The sequence below is a fragment of the Melanerpes formicivorus genome, unplaced genomic scaffold, assembly GCF_026170545.1.
Source record: "Melanerpes formicivorus ecotype bairdi unplaced genomic scaffold, bMelFor1.0.p_v2 SCAF_17, whole genome shotgun sequence".
NCBI lineage: Eukaryota > Metazoa > Chordata > Aves > Piciformes > Picidae > Melanerpes > Melanerpes formicivorus.
Genome location: NW_027142369.1, coordinates 5,903,493 through 5,920,289, shown reverse-complemented (window position 1 = coordinate 5,920,289; position 16,797 = coordinate 5,903,493). Strand labels below are relative to the sequence as shown.

Sequence of the window (16,797 nt, the reverse complement as noted above, 5' to 3'; positions counted from 1 at the left end):
TCCCCAGAAGAGTAGCCAGGTAGCTATTTCAGTGTGTATTCCTCATCACAGTCTCCTTATAAGAATAGTGTCTACTAGTGTCTGTCATTATGTCATGTTAATATAAACATAGCTGTTGCCAAGTAATTTCCAATTGCAAGGAACGAGTTTGCAAGTACTGTAGTAATGAACAAAGAAAGCCCAACAAACCACATGTATATAGGCCTCTTACTAAGACTGAATTAGAGAAGCATACCCATCCAATAGGCATCTTTGAAATCCACTGTGAATTTTTCTCCTGTCAAGAATGTACAAAAAGAGCCATGAGAAGAAGTTTTGGCAGCGTAATTAGGGGAAAAAGAGGAAAACTGATCTTCTTCTAAGTTATGTAGCTCTTAGCTGTTTCTGTAGAACCATACTGGTATTGCCTCTAGAACTGGTTGAATTTCCCAAAAGCAAGTTCCCCAGCCATAATATGGCAATAGTGATCTGTGGTGGTAAAGGAAATAGTTTTCTTGAAGAAGCAAGCACGTATGATGTAGCATGTGGTGAGATTTGGAATGGGTGAAGGCGAAGTCTCCTGCATAGATGATGGTTCATATAGTAGTGGCAGACACTGGAAGAATATACTCTCATGTATTTCAGAAAATACAAGATTCTGGAGAGCAAAACTGAATCGGCACTGAAAACAACACTTGCTATGAAAGAGGAGAAGATAGCAATGCTGGAAGCTCAAGTGAAAGACTCCCTGAATTTGAACCAGCAGTTACAGAATGATCTAAATATGGTAAGAGGTTAACTGAATTTTAATTGCTCACAGTGTGGTTCTGCACTTTGACAGGCGTTTTTGGTTTTTTCCCTCAGCAAGAACAAGTTATCTCTACTCATTCCCCCAGCCCTCCATATACACACTTCCTAATGTATGTTTGGTTTTGGTTTGGATATTTTTACTAGGCTGCTTTCTTTTGTTAATTTCTGTATAATGGCCCCAACTTCAGAAAGAATTGTTGGGCTTGGGGCACATCAGAAGCTTTTGTATCTAAATGCTATTTGCACATCTCAGTTTTCCAAGACTTTTTTCATTACTATGGTCTTGGTTTTCTGCCTCAGCGTAGGCTGAGGAAGACTTCAATTGAAACATCTCACCTAAGAATAGCCTGTTTGTTAGGCAACAGAGTACTTTGAGTTAAAGGACACCTGACTAGAGGCCAAGAGACAGGGATTCTTCTATCTCTCTGTGTCTCAGCTTCCCATCAGTGAAGTGAGGGCCATGCTTGTTGAATCCCTTGGAAGTCCCTTCAATGCAATAGAGAGACTGTATATCCCATCATTACTAGTAAAAGATCCTACTGTTAAATAGGTGTTGAAGGTTGTTGCTTTTTGATTTTGCAGGTAAAGAAGGACTTTGATGCACTTAATCAGACTCAGCAGGATGAGCAGTATGCTCAGAAGTCAGTGGTGTGTTCTGCAGAGAAATTCATTCCCAACCACCAAATGAATGAGAAATCAGAAACAGGACATCGAGAAGCTACCATGGAGTTGTTGAAACTGAAAGACAGGGCAATTGAATTGGAAAGGAATGTAAGGCTTCTCCTATTTCCTCTTGTGCTTTAGATTTCCCTTGCAATCATGAGTTTGTTTCTGGGAAGTTGATTTTTGAGCTTATAGCAATCTGATGGGTTTTCTGGAGGATGTAAGTCTACCAGTCTTTCTTAGGGCTGCATGGGATTTTAATGCTGTATGTGTCTCGTGTAACATCATTACAGGGATTAATCCTGTGTATAACATTTGTCCTATCTTCATTTAATGCTGGGAAGAGTTTGCTTTTGCACATTTGTTGCAGAATGCTCATCACCTTACCTTTGATAGGACTCCAAATGATCAGGACAGCTGTTTTATTTCTCCCTGTCACCTCTTCAATGCCATTCTCTTTCAGAATGCAGCCCTGAATACTGAGAAGCAGCTGCTTAAAGAACAGCTGAAGCATTTGGAAACACAGAATGTCACCTTCAACAATCAGATCCTGACACTACAGAAGCAAAATGTCTTTCTTCAGGAGCACAACACTGCCCTGCAGACGCAGACAGCCAAACTCCAGGTCAGGACAATGTTGCACCTCTGTGGCAGGAGACTAAATTTGGCTATAGTAGTGTAGAGAATATCACAGCTGATAGAAAATGTTTGTACTGGTATGCCTGAGTAGTGATGTAAAGGTGAGGCCCACAAGGTGGAGCTTAGTTTGAGGTCTGAATTTCTCTGAACTAGTAGGGAAATTGGCTCTGTAACTAATCATAGCTATCTTCATTAAGGAGGTTGTTATTTAGAGAGAATTTTTTTAGATCAGTACAGCAAAATCCACATGTCTTATTCCAGAACTCTGCTTCTGGAATAAAAGCTCTTTTGCTGGTTTGGTTTTTCTCTTTTTCTTTTATGCCTGTAAAAGAGCTTGGGAGAAAGGGATGAGGACATCTCAGCTCTCAAGAGGCATTGTAGCAGAGTTCTAGTCACAAGCTTTATACTTTCAGCCAAAATGTCAGAGTTGCTGGTGGAAGATCGGTGCTGTTAAAAGCTGCTTTAATTTTGGCCATACAAACCTAGTGTGTGAAAGTGCATGGTCACGGATTATGTTTGTCTCTTTGTTTTTTAATTATTTCTCACCTGTAATTGAAGTATATAAGCAACATACAAAATCAAAGCACTACCTATCTGCTGAAGTCATTCTTACGGGTGCTGCCATGGTACACAGCGGTGCAGTTAATTTTGGTATGCTTGGGTAAACATTTGATTACCTGTACAAAATCATGGGAGAACTTCTGGCTTTGGTACATGGCTGTTTGAGATGCAGCTGAGTTGTGAGTATTCAGTTTATCTTAGTCTACAGGATCAGTGTAACGGTGGGTTTCAGTTTGGAGGTTATCCTGATGCTTTTCAGACTGGTGATAGCATGACTTTATGTGGTGCACGCTGCCAGCAGTAACACCAAAGCAATGCCAGATTGTCCATAGGTGTGCATCCATTGCCCTGTGAACTTACGACTCTTGATTAACTCTATACAGATACAAGCTGCTGCTACATGTTTGTTGTATGTACCAGTAGGTGTAAATAAGTAATGCTTGCTTTTTATTTGAGAAACTTTAGGTAGAAAATTCAACCCTCAGCTCCCAGAGTGCTTCACTGATGGCCCAGAATACTTTACTCCAAAATCAGCAGACAGCCAAGGAGAATGAGAATGAAAATCTACTGAAACAGAAGGAGGAACTGAAAGCTGACTATGAATCATTGCTTCAGGACCATGAGCACCTTGTTTCACTGCATGAACGACAATCTGCAGAATTTGAAATACTGATAAACCAGCATCGCTGCCTGAAAACATCACACAAAACCCTGGATCTGGAGCACAAAGGTCTGGGTGAGAGGTATGCTCACTGCTAAGGGTAGAGTGTAGCTGGAACGTGCCCGTGTTACAATTTTATCCTTAAATGTTGGTCTCCAATTAGAAATGAAAACTGCTAAGCTGTTCCTCTGAAAAGGTGTTATCTCATTCTTGCTATCATCAGGAGATGAGGTGACAATATTTGCAAAGCCATAGATTTTAGACTACTAAAGGTGACAGACCACATATGACTCTGATGATATTTAGCAAACATGGGCTTGGGTCATGGGGATGCTTTTTCAGAAGTAGCTTAAATGCATTTAAGGATCTGTGCTATAATAACATGCAGCTCTAAAAAGATTCTCTCAGCTCTACTGGGTGGGGTACCTTTTGCAGTGAGACAGTAGGGTCTGCAGTTCAGCTAGGTAGTTACCTCACTGTGAGTAGCATGTGTCTTGGGAAATTCAAATCGTTGAGGATTGTGTGTGGCGTCAACCTTGTGATAAAGGAGGATCTCTGATGGAAGCTCTGCTGAGAGAACTCATGTTTGTTTTCTTCTAGTTCTCAGTGACAGGCTTTTGCTTCAGGCCCTTCAATTGAATTGTGAAGTCAATGTAATCTGTGCAATGTTTAGTCTCTGTCATCATCATTCTCTGACAGTTGTACGTGGATTGAACAATAGGTAGTGTACTACTGTGAAAATGCCACTCTGCTTACCCCTCAAAACTTTTCATATACAATTCAGTGATTTTTCTTTACAGTACCTGTATTTAGTTCAGTTTCTGTGAAAGGCCAGGAGCTGAGTTCAGAGCAACTCAACTGGCAGTTTTGAGGGTGGGCTGAAAACTGGTGCTAAACTTTTCTTTCCCAAAGACTAAGTAGCTGGCAGTGCCATGCACAGTAGATTTTGATAAAGCATGGAAATAAACCCATTGTGATTAAAATAATTCATCAGGGCTGTGACAGGGCAGCTGGTGAACTGTCAACTGAAGGAGCTCTAAGTGATTCCACAGACACTGTTCCTGCTTACCAAGTCCCTCTCAGACTGATTAAGGGTTTCCATTGATTCAGGCTTAGTTGAGATTTTCACACTGGTGTATTAAGGCAGCTTGCTGAGTTCTTTCTTTTCTTGATAAGTACCAGTTATTAAATAATTCTATCCTAAGGAAAAAGTGATTTTCTAAAAATAGACTATCTCCAGTGGTAAGTGCTCAGATGACCATTGTAAACATTTGCAATTGGGACTGCCTGTTACTGAGATGTGACTGCTAGTGAGAGATGTTGCAGGGGAACATCTGGTGGCCTTTTCTGTAGTCAAAGCAGGTTGATTTTTGGTAGTTCTAAACATGTGGTGTCCTCCTGAGCAGATCAGTCTCAAAAGATACTTATTAAGGTGGCTTGTCCAAGGACAGCCTGTGTCTCCATTTGGCTGTCAAAAAGAGACAGAAACAAACCACTTTGTGTGTCTGTGCATGTGTTTTGTTTTCCCTCCAGTGTGTGGTATGTGAGATTCAGCTGGCTGAGCAAGCACAGGGGAAAAAGTTAGAGAAACAGCTATAAGAAAACTGTTTTCTTACACCACTCTGAGACATTTAAGTGCTAAGATGAAATACCTCACTTTCAACTTCAGGTGGAATGTACCACCTGCTAAATTTTCCCAGAGCAGTTCAGTGCAGCCAAAATTTTTGCTTGTGCAGTGTCTAAGAGACAGGTTTTGCTTGTCCCAGCTCCAAGGTAGTTTTTTCTCAGTTGATGACAACACTAATTAATCACAGTTCTGTTGCTTAAGGCAGAATTGCACTCCTGCACAAACCTATGACTGCAGCTCATCTAGAAGGATTCAGAGCAACTTTTACTTGGCTTATGGACTCCTGTCACCACATACAGCCAAGGTCCCCAGGGTTTATATAGTTCACTCTGATGCATTCTAACTGTAGAATATTTTCTATGCTTGAGCAAACTTTGCTGCACTTCCCTTGGCTCTATCTGAACAGCATTAGCACTGCAGTGGGGATTTAATAATGGGTTGTGTGTGACTGCAGTGAAATGACCTGTCATAGCCCCGCCAACCACAGATGTGTGTTTGACTTAGGAAAAGGAGCTGGTATGTTAGGATTGTTTGCAATGAATCGCAGTTTCTTGGCTTTGCGGTGTTCTGATGGCTGTTCTCAAAGGACACAGAAAAAGACTGGGCTCATGCTGCATTTTTAAAATCACTTTACATGCTGCATATTGATGAGGGGAGGCAATAATTTACTAGCTACAACTGATTATAGATCCTTAAGCATTTCATTGTGGCTTAGTCTAAAGAAATCTAATCCTGCAGACTGGAAAAACTCATCTTGCTGGAAAAACAGAATCACTGCTGTGGAGGGTTACATATTTCAGGGCCTTGTATTATGATGTTACCAGTGCTGGCTGGTAATTATTTTCCTAGGTTCCCTTTGCCACATGCTTTTTTAGCAAAGCCAAAAGGAGTAAAGAGAAATACAGTAATTCAGTCTCAGGAATGGATTACATCAGATGCAGAACAGATTTTATTTACACGTGTAAGAGTGTTTTTTAAAATCCTCTTTGTCCGAGTGCCTGATGCTTAAAGAAGCAAAGTGAACATGAGTATTGAGTAGTCCACAGGATGGGCAACCTGGTTGCATAGGTCCTGCTGAAATGGTAGACTTTGTGTTGAATTGAGAATACAAGAAAATTTTGCCTGGAATTTCATTAGGGCCCCAAAGATGCAGATTCATGTGTGGTTTTGCAGTCTTTTCTTTCTTACCTTTCACCTAATATTAAGGGGAGCAGCTGTGATCTACCTCAGGGATTCTTGTGCTCAAAGGCACCATGTGGAGCTGGGCCAAGCTCATAAAACTGGACCAGTATATTGCTTCCCTCTAAGCAGCCCTCTTTAAGAATAGAGGGCTTGAATAAAAATGAACAGAGTAGCCCTATCATACAGTAATGGCAAAAGAATTCACAACACAGTTTCTGCAGAAGCAGCAGCCTTGGGAATCTGCCAAGGGACTGACTGTGGAGCTTGTCTTCTCAGATTCTGGCTTGCCAGGCAGCTTGTCTTAAATGCTTCTTGGAGCTGGATGTGAAACCTTCCTCTGCTTTCACATTCTTCCATTTTTTGTGGAGACATTGAATTTGAAAAGAAAACAAGTAAATAAGTTTAATTAAACTCCAGTGCTGGTATTGGGAATGAATAGCAAAAAGCAGCTTTTGTCTGGGAGACAGGTACTTTTCTGTGTGGCCCTCCAATGGCCTGGATTTGGGACAGTCTGTGATTTGACCACGGAATGAAGGGAATGGTTGCCTGGAAGAAAAACAAGTTGGCAGGAGTCAGTGTGTTTGGTGCTGTCCACTGCTTTTGTGTTTTTGAAGTTTTTGTGACTGCATTCATCTCCACTGGGGTGAGAGTCACAGACCAGTGATGCTTGTTCTCTTTAGCTTTTCAAGCGATGCTTCATCTTCCACCTTGTTTATTATTTAGAAGGATATTTCTCTGTAACTGGCACAGGTATATCTGTTGGGATGATTTTGGGCAATAGCTTTTGTCACAGTCACAGAAAAATGTGATAATGACTTGACATTCACTGCACCAGGGTCCCCAGTGGCTTCTGCTGCTGTGTGTGTATGACCACAGACCTTGACAGAGGCCACTAGAGGAAAAAAAATAGAAAAGATCTTCAGAGAACAGCATGCTCTTTGACCAAGTATTTTCAAGCTACCTTGTTCTTCACAGCATTTTCCAAATGCAGGTGGTGTAGCAGCTCAAGGAGGCTGAGCCTGCCTAGTCAATGCCTGTGCCAAGTATCAGGGAAATTGTTCCACACCTCTGCTATTTTAGCATTCCAGAGATTGAAATTAAAGACATACTTGATGGCTTCTGCCCTCTGTCTCTGCCTGTCTCCCCGCACTGAATGATTTATTGTATAAACCAAGTGACAGTGGAAGCCTAGGTTTGAGCACTGGTCTTGCTTTTGAGTTTCTCACTAGTGAACAAGTAGAGCCACTCAAGCAGGTGGGTCAGCCCCTGCTTAAAGGTGTTTTGCTGTCAGCTCACTTGTGCTGCCCTCATCATCTGTTTGGAATATGCAGGGGGTTATATAGAACAGACCAGAGCAGACCAGGTTGGAAGAGACCTTCAAGATCATCGGGTCCAACCTATCATCCAACACCACCTAATCAACTAAACCATGCAGGATGCTATTACCTACACATTTAACCTAACATGCATTTGTTGGTTACCTAATAAGCTGTTGCTCACTGCATTGCTGTCTCTCTCTCTTTTTGTTTGGTTCCTGCTTTTTAGTCAGGTTTTTGAAACCTGTCACTGTGATTCCAGTTTAATGGTGCAGTTTCCATCTACCCTGGAATGACCTGTTTTACCAAATGATCACAATCTGGCAATTGAAAGGAGGTTCTGACAATGGCATCCAAGTTTGCTTAAAAGGATGCTTTGCCTTTTTAGGATGAAATTAATCAACAGGGAAACTTTTTAACCGAATTTCCACAGTGTGGAATTCTTCAGCACTAATAGAAATTTAACCACAAAAATGTCTATGTAACTAAATGGGCAGGGAAAAAAAATCCATTCTGGTTGCTGTGGTATTGCCTATTAAAGATCTTAAACTAGAGGAAGAAAAATGCTTAAATGAAAGCAATGAAACCTTCTTTCTGCAGATACAACAGTTTAATGAAACACAAGTCAGAGCTGGAAGAGTTGGAAAAAGTTTTAGAAACTGAGAGAGAGGCTCTGCAACAAGAGAGGAGATCAAATGAAATTACCACTGGGGAAAATCAGAAGCTGAGGGAGGAACTGGACAGGTATGGTTCTCTTGCCAAATTCTTGTGTATAATTAATAAGTCAATTATGCAAAACGCAGTTGTGTTTTGTTGTGTTAACTGTAGTTCCAGAATATCTTCATTAATGTGTTTGATAATTTTTCTCAGTTTCTGTTGATTTGATCATTTTAACTCATTTAAGATTATTGCCTTCATGGACACTGTCAACAAATACAGTTACCTGGTGCTTCAAACACGGTCTGATCCTGGGAGTTTTGCTTATTCAAAATAAGCTTCCGCACGTGGTTCAGTTCACAAGTGTTTCTGTAATGTGTTATTTCCAAATGCTTGTCTTGAAGTAGAACTACAAATACCCAAACCCCTCAGTAATATCTAGAGTTCCTACCATTAAGGAGAACTTTATTATGTTTTTTTTACACAAATTTTATTTAGTTCCAGGAGTTACCATTGCTGTCCAGAGAAAGCTGCTCTTTGTTAATACTTGAAAGAGGCTTGATTCTCATGGCTAGAAATGGGCTTAGGGATTCATATGATCATAGGGTAACTTACTTCATGCCATCCAGAGGGACCTTGACAGGCTGGAGAGGTGGGCACAAGCCAACCTCATGAAGTTCAATAAGAGCAAGTGCAGGGTCCTGCATCTGGGTCGAGGCAATCCCAGGCACAAATACAGGCTGGGCAGTGACTGGCTGGAAAGCAGCCCTGAGGAGAGAGACTTGGGGGTGCTGGTGGACAAAAAGCTCAACATGAGCTCTCAGTGTGCACTTGCAGCCTGCAAAGCCAATCAGATCCTGGGCTGCATCAGGAGAAGTGTGGCTAGCAGGTTGAGGGAGGTGATCTTCCCCCTCTACTCAGCCCTGGTGAGACCCCACCTGGAGTACTGCATCCAGTTCTGGAGCCCCTATTACAAGAGGGATGTGGAGGTGCTGGAATGTGTCCAGAGAAGGGCCACAAGGATGATCAGAGGGCTGGAGCACCTCTCCTATGAGGACAGACTGAAGGAGTTGGGGCTGTTCAGTCTGCAGAAGAGAAGGCTCCGAGGTGACCTAATTGTGGCCTTCCAGTATCTGAGGGGGGCCTACAGGAAGGCTGGGGAAGGACTTCTCAGGATCTCAGGTAGTGATAGGACTAGGGGGAATGGAATGAAGCTGGAGGTGGGGAGATTCAGGCTGGATGTGAGGAGGAAGTTCTTCACCATGAGAGTGGTGAAACCCTGGAATGGGTTGTCCAGGGAGGTGGTCGAGACCCCATCCCTGGAGGTGTTTAAGCCCAGGCTGGATGAGGCACTGTCCAGCCTGATCTAGTGTGGGGTGTCCCTGCCCATGGCAGGGGGGTTGGAACTAGATGATCCTTGTGGTCCCTTCCAACCCTGAATGATACTATGATACTATTAAAACCCCTTTTGTAAGCTAGCATCTGAACTTTACATAATGCAGCACTAACCCATCCCTGCAGCCCGTATCTCTGCTGAGGAGCTCTTCATTATAGCCAGTATGCCACAGTATCATCTTAGAACATTTCAATGTTTCACAGTTCAGGACACTTTAATGCTTATATTTCATGCATCAGGAAAACAGTTCTGGAAGGTTTCTTTATTTGTGCCAAGCAAAGCTGACAAGTACTCTTAAATACATTCTGCATCAGACATTTGTGGTCTGTAGCTTTTACACTGAGGAAATAGCAAGTTTGTGTTTCGTCTGTTTTCCTTTCTTTTTCAGGATTGAAATATTTCATAATGCTATTACTGCTTCCTTGATAAAATGTTATTATGTGCTTTGAATAAAAATGTCATTAGGACATAGTCTCTGGAACTTAATGATTGATTTAGTAACCTCTGCACACTGATGGTGTTGTCTTTGAATGTAAGGTGCTTTCTATGAAGTGTCCTTCATAAGCCTGCTGGCTTCTTCATTTTTAGGATGAATTTTTTGCACAGTCAATTAAAGGCAGAGTATGAAGGCTTGCATTCACACACTAAAGAGCTGAAAACTTCCTTGAACAACTCTCAGCTGGAGTTGAATCGTTGGCAGGCTCGCTATGATGAGCTGAAAGAACAGCATCAATCCATGGATATCTCGCTGACCAAGTTGGATAACCACTGTGAGGTGGGTAGCTGTAGGTAGGTGTACTGCTGGGCTCCTGTTAGAGAGTTAACATTCATTGTTTGAACTTTTTGGCACATTGTAGGTAGGAGGTCAATCTATGTGATCATAATAAAGCTCCCAACCCTAGGTTGCTATGCTATTGTGTTATCTTGATCATGGTGCACTTCCAGGGAACCTAGATGCAGAGGAGAGATTAATGTATCTTGTTTAACAGCTGCTGTGCCGACTAAAGGGGAATCTGGAAGAAGAAAACCGACATCTCCTCAGTCAGATTCAGCTGCTGAGCCAGCAGAATCAGATGTTGCTGGAACGGAGCATGGAGAACAAGGAGCAGTATCACGAAGAACAAAAGCAGTACATGTAAGAAACTAGACACTGAAATTGTGTAGCCCAAAATAGTCATCTTAGACAAACATAGAATATGAACCTTCTATCAAGAGGACAGGCAGGGGAGTGATACTTGATATCTGGCTAGAAAAGAGAATGCATAACAGGAGATGTAATGGGGAGAAATCACAAAATTTCTTCACATTGCCTTAACACAAAGGGATGCTCAGGGGCCACCTGGACAAGTTCATGTGGAAAAGCTCATGTGGAAAACTTGGTTATAAAAGATGAAATACTAATTACAGTGGTACTTCTCAAAGGTTGCTGAAAAACATGGAGAACAGCTGAATTGCAGCAAAAATTTAGTCTTATGAGAGTAATTTTATATTTGGATTTCTGAAGAAAGGCAAACAATCTACCCCTCAAGTTTTTGTCATTTGCGTTATAAGAAGTACTTCCTTTGTCAACATGCATCACCACATCCCCCATGCACAGAGTGGCATGCTTAAGTAAGATACTCCTTTTCTAGATTTCTAAAGAATACTGTTCTCACCACACCAAAATTCTCTTACGAGTGTGAAAGAAGGAAGAAATGTTCTTAATCCCAAGAACTTTAGTCTAAGCTCCTCAGGATGATGTGGGAGTTACTGAGTTTTATTTCAGTAATGGATTATATGGTTAGAATGTTAGAAATTGTTTACTGAAATGGGCTGAATATGAATGTATTCTAACATCAACAAGACAAACTGTTCCTGAGTTACTAGTGAGTATCTAGCACCGATCTACGGTTTTTCTTCCACCTTTCATGCTTATTGCACAAAGGACACTCATCAGCAGTTTTGGTAGGCTTTTGCATTTGCCCTCTCTAAAAAGTGCGTGAGCTCAGTTGGATTCTGAAGGTTATGCTATAGGAAGGTGTTTCAGTCTCTTTCCCCTCTTGCAGGCTTCTATATTTTCATTGTGCTTAACTTGATGAGATGGCTCAGAATGTCCTTTTCCCCTCACAGCGATAAATTGAATGCCTTAAGGAGACACAACGAAAGGCTTAAAGAGAAGATAATGGATCAGTACAAGTTTTATGATCCTACCCCAAAAAAGTAAGTCCCATATTAGTTCAGTTCTGCTATTGTATGGATTTGTGAGGCTGATAAAGGACTCTCCATAACTGGAGATACCAGAAATTTCACCTGAAATACAGACAGTGCCATCTTCACTGGATGAATCCTTGAGCAACTGAGTCTTGTTGAGAGATGTCTCTTCCCGTTGTGGGGAGGTTGGACTAGATGATCTCTAAGGTCCCTTCCAACCTAAGCCTTTCTGTTATTCCTTTCTGTCTTTGCTTTCACTTCACAAACGATTCCCTGAGGCAGCAGGGTGTATTACTACAAAGCACAGTAACTGACGTGGGACACTGTTTTAATAGTGGAGTCTGAAACAGTGTGAACTGGAAAAGAGCCACTTTGTCCTGACAAACTTAATCTTGTGCCTAGCAGCAGGGTGAGACCCCCAGTATGATGACTAAGCAGCAATAGGAGCTTCCAGAGCTGCTCTTTCAAAGGGATAAGAGGTCCATCTGAGAGAAAGGACTTAAAAAATTTTATTAAGAACAACAAAGAAGAGCCAGGCTAATTTCATCATAGAATTCTGACTGATAGCCTTAGCAAAGACAGGGAATCATCTTTAAAATAGTTTTCATTTCTTTCCTTCTCAGTCTGTTTCTGTAGTAGAGCTTTTCACACTGTTAAGATGTTTTATGTGGGTCCATATGTGTTAGGGGAATGGTTGTCTTTCTCACATTTCTCCTGCTGAAGAAATATTTCTGTAAAATAATTTTGACTTTGGGAGAAAAATGGATCTTCAGCTTTGTGAAATTCATGTGTGGTAGGTTTAGGCTATGCCTTTAAAATTCAGCTGCAGATTTCTAGCAGTTAGTCTGGCTAAAAGTTAATGCTGGAGGAAACTTCAGCCCACCACATTACACTACATCTTTCCAACTAATTCATGACAGTAAATAAATAAGGATGTAGGATGACTTGCTGGCTTTAGCACAGCTGTAAAATTCTTCGGAGAGTATTTATTTTATGAATTCCATTCACAAAACCTGCTTTATCAGGAAAAACCACTGGATTGGAGCCAGAGCCTTAGTCAAACTAATCAAGCCAAAGAAGGAGACTACAAAGGAGCGGTTGAAACCAGCAGCAGAAAGCTCCCCATTGCATTCTGAATCTGCAGAGATGGTAAACTCCCCATCTGCCTCTCAAAAACTGAAACATCAAGAGACTCAGGATAGTAACTCTCAAGGGTCTAACTCCATGGAGGAGAGAGAGAACCCTGGGGGTTCTTCAAACAAAGGTAAGGAAGGCCCAGCTGAAATTCATGAGTTGGGCATGTTTTGGAAAAGACTTAAAAACAATTTAAAGCATATTTAATGTAAAGAATATGTCAGTAGTCCATCACATTATGGTTCAGATCCTTTTTTTTTTAAATTAACACACTAAAAGTTTTAGTAAGCAAAAAAATCCCTGAAGTGAAATAAAGGTGTGGGGAGTTTTGGTTTGTCTTGAGTTTGGTTTGTTCCTTATATGGAATTCTTATCTGGTCAGTCATTGTATATAGTTTCCTGATTTGTCTGAATGTATTGTATGTTACTAAATGAGTTGGTAGGAATACTTCATGTACTGGGATTTTGCAACAAACTATTTAAAGTTGTCTCATTAGCAATTGCTTTTCAAATGGGCACTAGCTGGTCATACAGCCACTGCCAGGAGATGGCGTCCATGCAAAAGAAATCACATAAAAAAATGCTATTTTTTTTGTAAGCTGATTAATATAGAGGATGCTACCTTGCTTTGAACTAATAATTCTTGATGTAAAATTATTAAATGTTTGGGTTTTTTAACACTAAGGTGAATGTAAGAAAGACAGAATTATTTCCTGTTTAGTTAGTTCATACACAGTAAATCATGTGTTCCTAATGATGATAAGGTTAAAAGAAAGCTCCTCAAAGTAAGTACTCTGTGATCTGTGGAATATATTCCACGTTTTGCTTACTCTACTGAGATTGCTTCTATGTAGAGATCATTGTCCTCCAGAAATACTTTTGGAGAAACACTTTTGAAATCAATCCTTTCCCCTGGGGAGTGTGTCAGACAAAAGGGGAGCAGCTCAGGAGGGTGGAATTGTTGTTAGAGACTACTGCAAGTGTCTATCCGGATGATTTTTTTGTTTTGACTGAGTTTTGTGTTTCCTTTCTTCATTCTAATTCTTAGAGGTTATTGATTTACTTAAAATAGAAATATATGTCTTGGATCATCCATATGATTCCACGAGATATTAAATGTTTAACATGCATCCAAAGTTCAACCTGGGAATGTGGGCTTAAGTTACTAGTGAACAAGGCCCATAATGTAGTGCCAGAGATAACAGAATGTCCTGGGGGCTTCATTCTTTCTGATAGTGTATCAAACATGTTTATGCTGAAATGATGAGCATCAGTGCTAAACTCTAGAAGGCATCTAGGAAATTGAGCTGTATCATCACCAAGTAACATGGACACCTGGACACCTATTTAATTTTATTTATGAAGTAAAAACATTTGGGGTAATCTAACATAATCCACATTAATCTGTGCATTAATCTGAGTCAGATTAGTTATGCATTAATCAGTCCTCCAGATAGGTGTGTTAGTCTTTGTTTAGCCTGTTTCTTTTTTACTGGCTGTGTAGTCTTTAACCTGTTTAGTGTGGTTTAAGATACTTTTAAGTTTTGTTTACCAGGGTTTTTTACTTTTTTTTCTTTTTCTTTTTGGGATACCTGGGTGATAACAATTTAGCTGCGCAGCGCAAAAAGATTGCCTTTTTGAGAAGCAAAATCAAGGATAAAGAAAAGTCTCCTAAGTCTCCATCGAATCATCAGTCTCTCTCTAATCGGCTCCGGTTCTGGTCTTCTTCCGACATCCCATCCTCTCCTAATGAACCTCTTTCTTTCCTGGAATTGGGAGATTTCTAACACCTTCTCTTTAGCATTTATCTTAATTTATTTCTGACAATTATTTTAAACAATAATAAAAGCCCCAACAAAATTCCCATGTGCCTTTAAAAGACCACACACCTTCATAGCAACACTCAGCATGTCTTTAAATACAAGCACAGAGTAGTGAACATGGACTTAAGTTTTCCTGTAGAAGACGAATCACTCTTGCACACTGTGGATCATTTCTTCAATGCAGCACATTTTTAGGGGACCTCATGGCATTCAGTCTGCGTATGTATATTGGCTGTGGTGCTTGTTCTAAGTGAAGTTGCTATGTGCTTCAATATTTTCTTGCAACCACATACTTGCATCGTGTCCAGTTCGTGCCGAACTGATCTGCTGTTGCTATGCTTTCTGTGGTGTTGCAGTCCTACTAAAATCTAAGTCTAATATATAAGCAGTCTCAGATCCAGGAGATTTTCCCAATGTTCTGTGCCACTACATGCTAAAAAAGGCAGGGTTTTTAGCATCGTTGTCTGCTTTTCAGTAGCCTAGCTTTGAATATAGAGTGGAAGCTACTGAGAAAATTATTCTCTGCAAAGTATCTTTGACGTTCGCATTCAGACTTGTTGTTTAGCAGGTTTCACACTTGCAGCTATGAAAATTCATCTTGAATTGAGCTGAAGTTTCAGTTTCTGATGCTTCAGTTTTGACAGATTTTTTTTGAAGAATAAAGTAGATTCCCAGTCTTAAGACTGGGACTAACCTTCATCATGAATTTGTTGCCCAGAACTCTTAATGCCTGATAGTCGCACCCTGATGATTTCAAAAGGAATGCATGGGTCCAGTCCCCACTCTGTTAGAGAAATGTGTGCAGCATGGGCAATACCCTACAGAGACCTCAGCAGAAGCTAAAAGCTCTCCTCTTCTTTTCTAAGGAGTGGCTTTCTGTGGCACAACCAAGTACACTGGCACACCAGCTGCTTGTTGCCTATTTTGGGATTTGTGGAGAACATTTGTCTCCAGGGCAATTAGTAATTCTATAAAATTCTATACAACCTATGCAAGGTGTTAACTGCATCTACAAATTCAATTGGAAATACAATTGCCTGTCAAGCTTTAGCTAGTCATTGCCCTTACAGACATGCCATAAACTTCAGTATTGAGAGAAGTTGGCATCCCTGTACTATGGAGCCCTCACAGACTCTGAGAGAGGCATTGTTTCTGAAGTCAGCTTCCAGGTGTCATCTGAGATGGCAGTAACTTAGTTTCTCTAATACAACTTGGCTGCTGCTCTGTGCTTTGAACTAACTATCTGCCCATTGTCTTGGCTAGTTGGGTTGTTTAACCATTGCAGTCTGCTGTGTTTTTAGCATGTAGTTTCTATTACCTAAGCAGGTGCTTCATATATATATAAAAAACCTAGAATTTTCATCTCATCCAGGGTATTTTCTATAATAACTTCTATTTTTATGTGTGCCTTAAACAGCTGTGTTCACTTTCCAAGAAATTAATTAACCTGCCTCATCACTAGGAAAGGTCTCTTCAGCTTTCTGAATCTAAACAATTTTCTGGCAGGGTTTTGGTTTTTTGTGGGTTTTGGTGTTGGTTTTTTTCTTCTTCTTTTTTTTCATTCTCATGCCAAGATCCCAGGACTTCCACTTAAAAACTTGCATAAGAACATCATAAGAGCAGCAGAGTTTTAACCTTGTAGAGGCTAAGCTCTTGCACCACAGCAAAGATCTAAACCTGAAAAAAAATAGCTTACTGTGTGACAAGTGCTAGATAATTTCCAAATCAGCATTATTTCTTTTTGAATAAGAGCATGACAGCTGTCACTCTTTCCTTATTCTATTTTATTACTGAACTAAGTGCTTATAAAATGTACCTGCAAGGAATAATGTTAATGAGAATTTCACACCTCGCTTATCTTTTCTACATTCATGTCTTTGCTCCTTTTCTTCCTCCTTTCATTGTGACTGTTGCATGTATAATATCAACCCTCCCACTGGCACTAAGCAGCCCTTGTCACTCCCACACTTTATAGAGCACACATGACTGTAAAACTGGTGGCAGAAATTTGCTATCCAATACTGAACTGTTTATGCAGAAGCTTGCAAAACTGGCGCCTCTGTTGTGCAGTTTCTTTGTGCCTGCTTGTCATGTTTGTATGGGCAGATGAATACAAGTCTTCTAAAGCTATTTTTCATTTACTTGGATTTATTTACCTCT

The 16,797-nt window shown here is 40.6% G+C and overlaps 1 protein-coding gene across 2 annotated transcripts in view; it reads left to right on the top strand.

Annotated features, from left to right (window-relative positions):
• Window positions 1-16,797, top strand: part of CCDC88C (coiled-coil domain containing 88C) — a 95,261-nt gene that overhangs the window by 70,885 nt on the left and 7,579 nt on the right. The window contains exons 17-26 of one of the 2 annotated variants that reach the window (XM_068148784.1): window positions 625-766; window positions 1,372-1,560; window positions 1,916-2,077; window positions 3,118-3,395; window positions 8,039-8,182; window positions 10,080-10,266; window positions 10,481-10,626; window positions 11,601-11,690; window positions 12,707-12,945; window positions 14,426-14,839. In XM_068148784.1, coding sequence (XP_068004885.1) covers window positions 625-766; window positions 1,372-1,560; window positions 1,916-2,077; window positions 3,118-3,395; window positions 8,039-8,182; window positions 10,080-10,266; window positions 10,481-10,626; window positions 11,601-11,690; window positions 12,707-12,945; window positions 14,426-14,601 — 1,753 coding nt within the window. In that variant the 3' untranslated portion in view covers window positions 14,602-14,839. Of the gene's footprint in view, window positions 1-624; window positions 767-1,371; window positions 1,561-1,915; window positions 2,078-3,117; window positions 3,396-8,038; window positions 8,183-10,079; window positions 10,267-10,480; window positions 10,627-11,600; window positions 11,691-12,706; window positions 12,946-14,425; window positions 14,840-16,797 lie in introns of those variants that run through there. The other variant, XM_068148783.1, reaches the window with a different exon arrangement.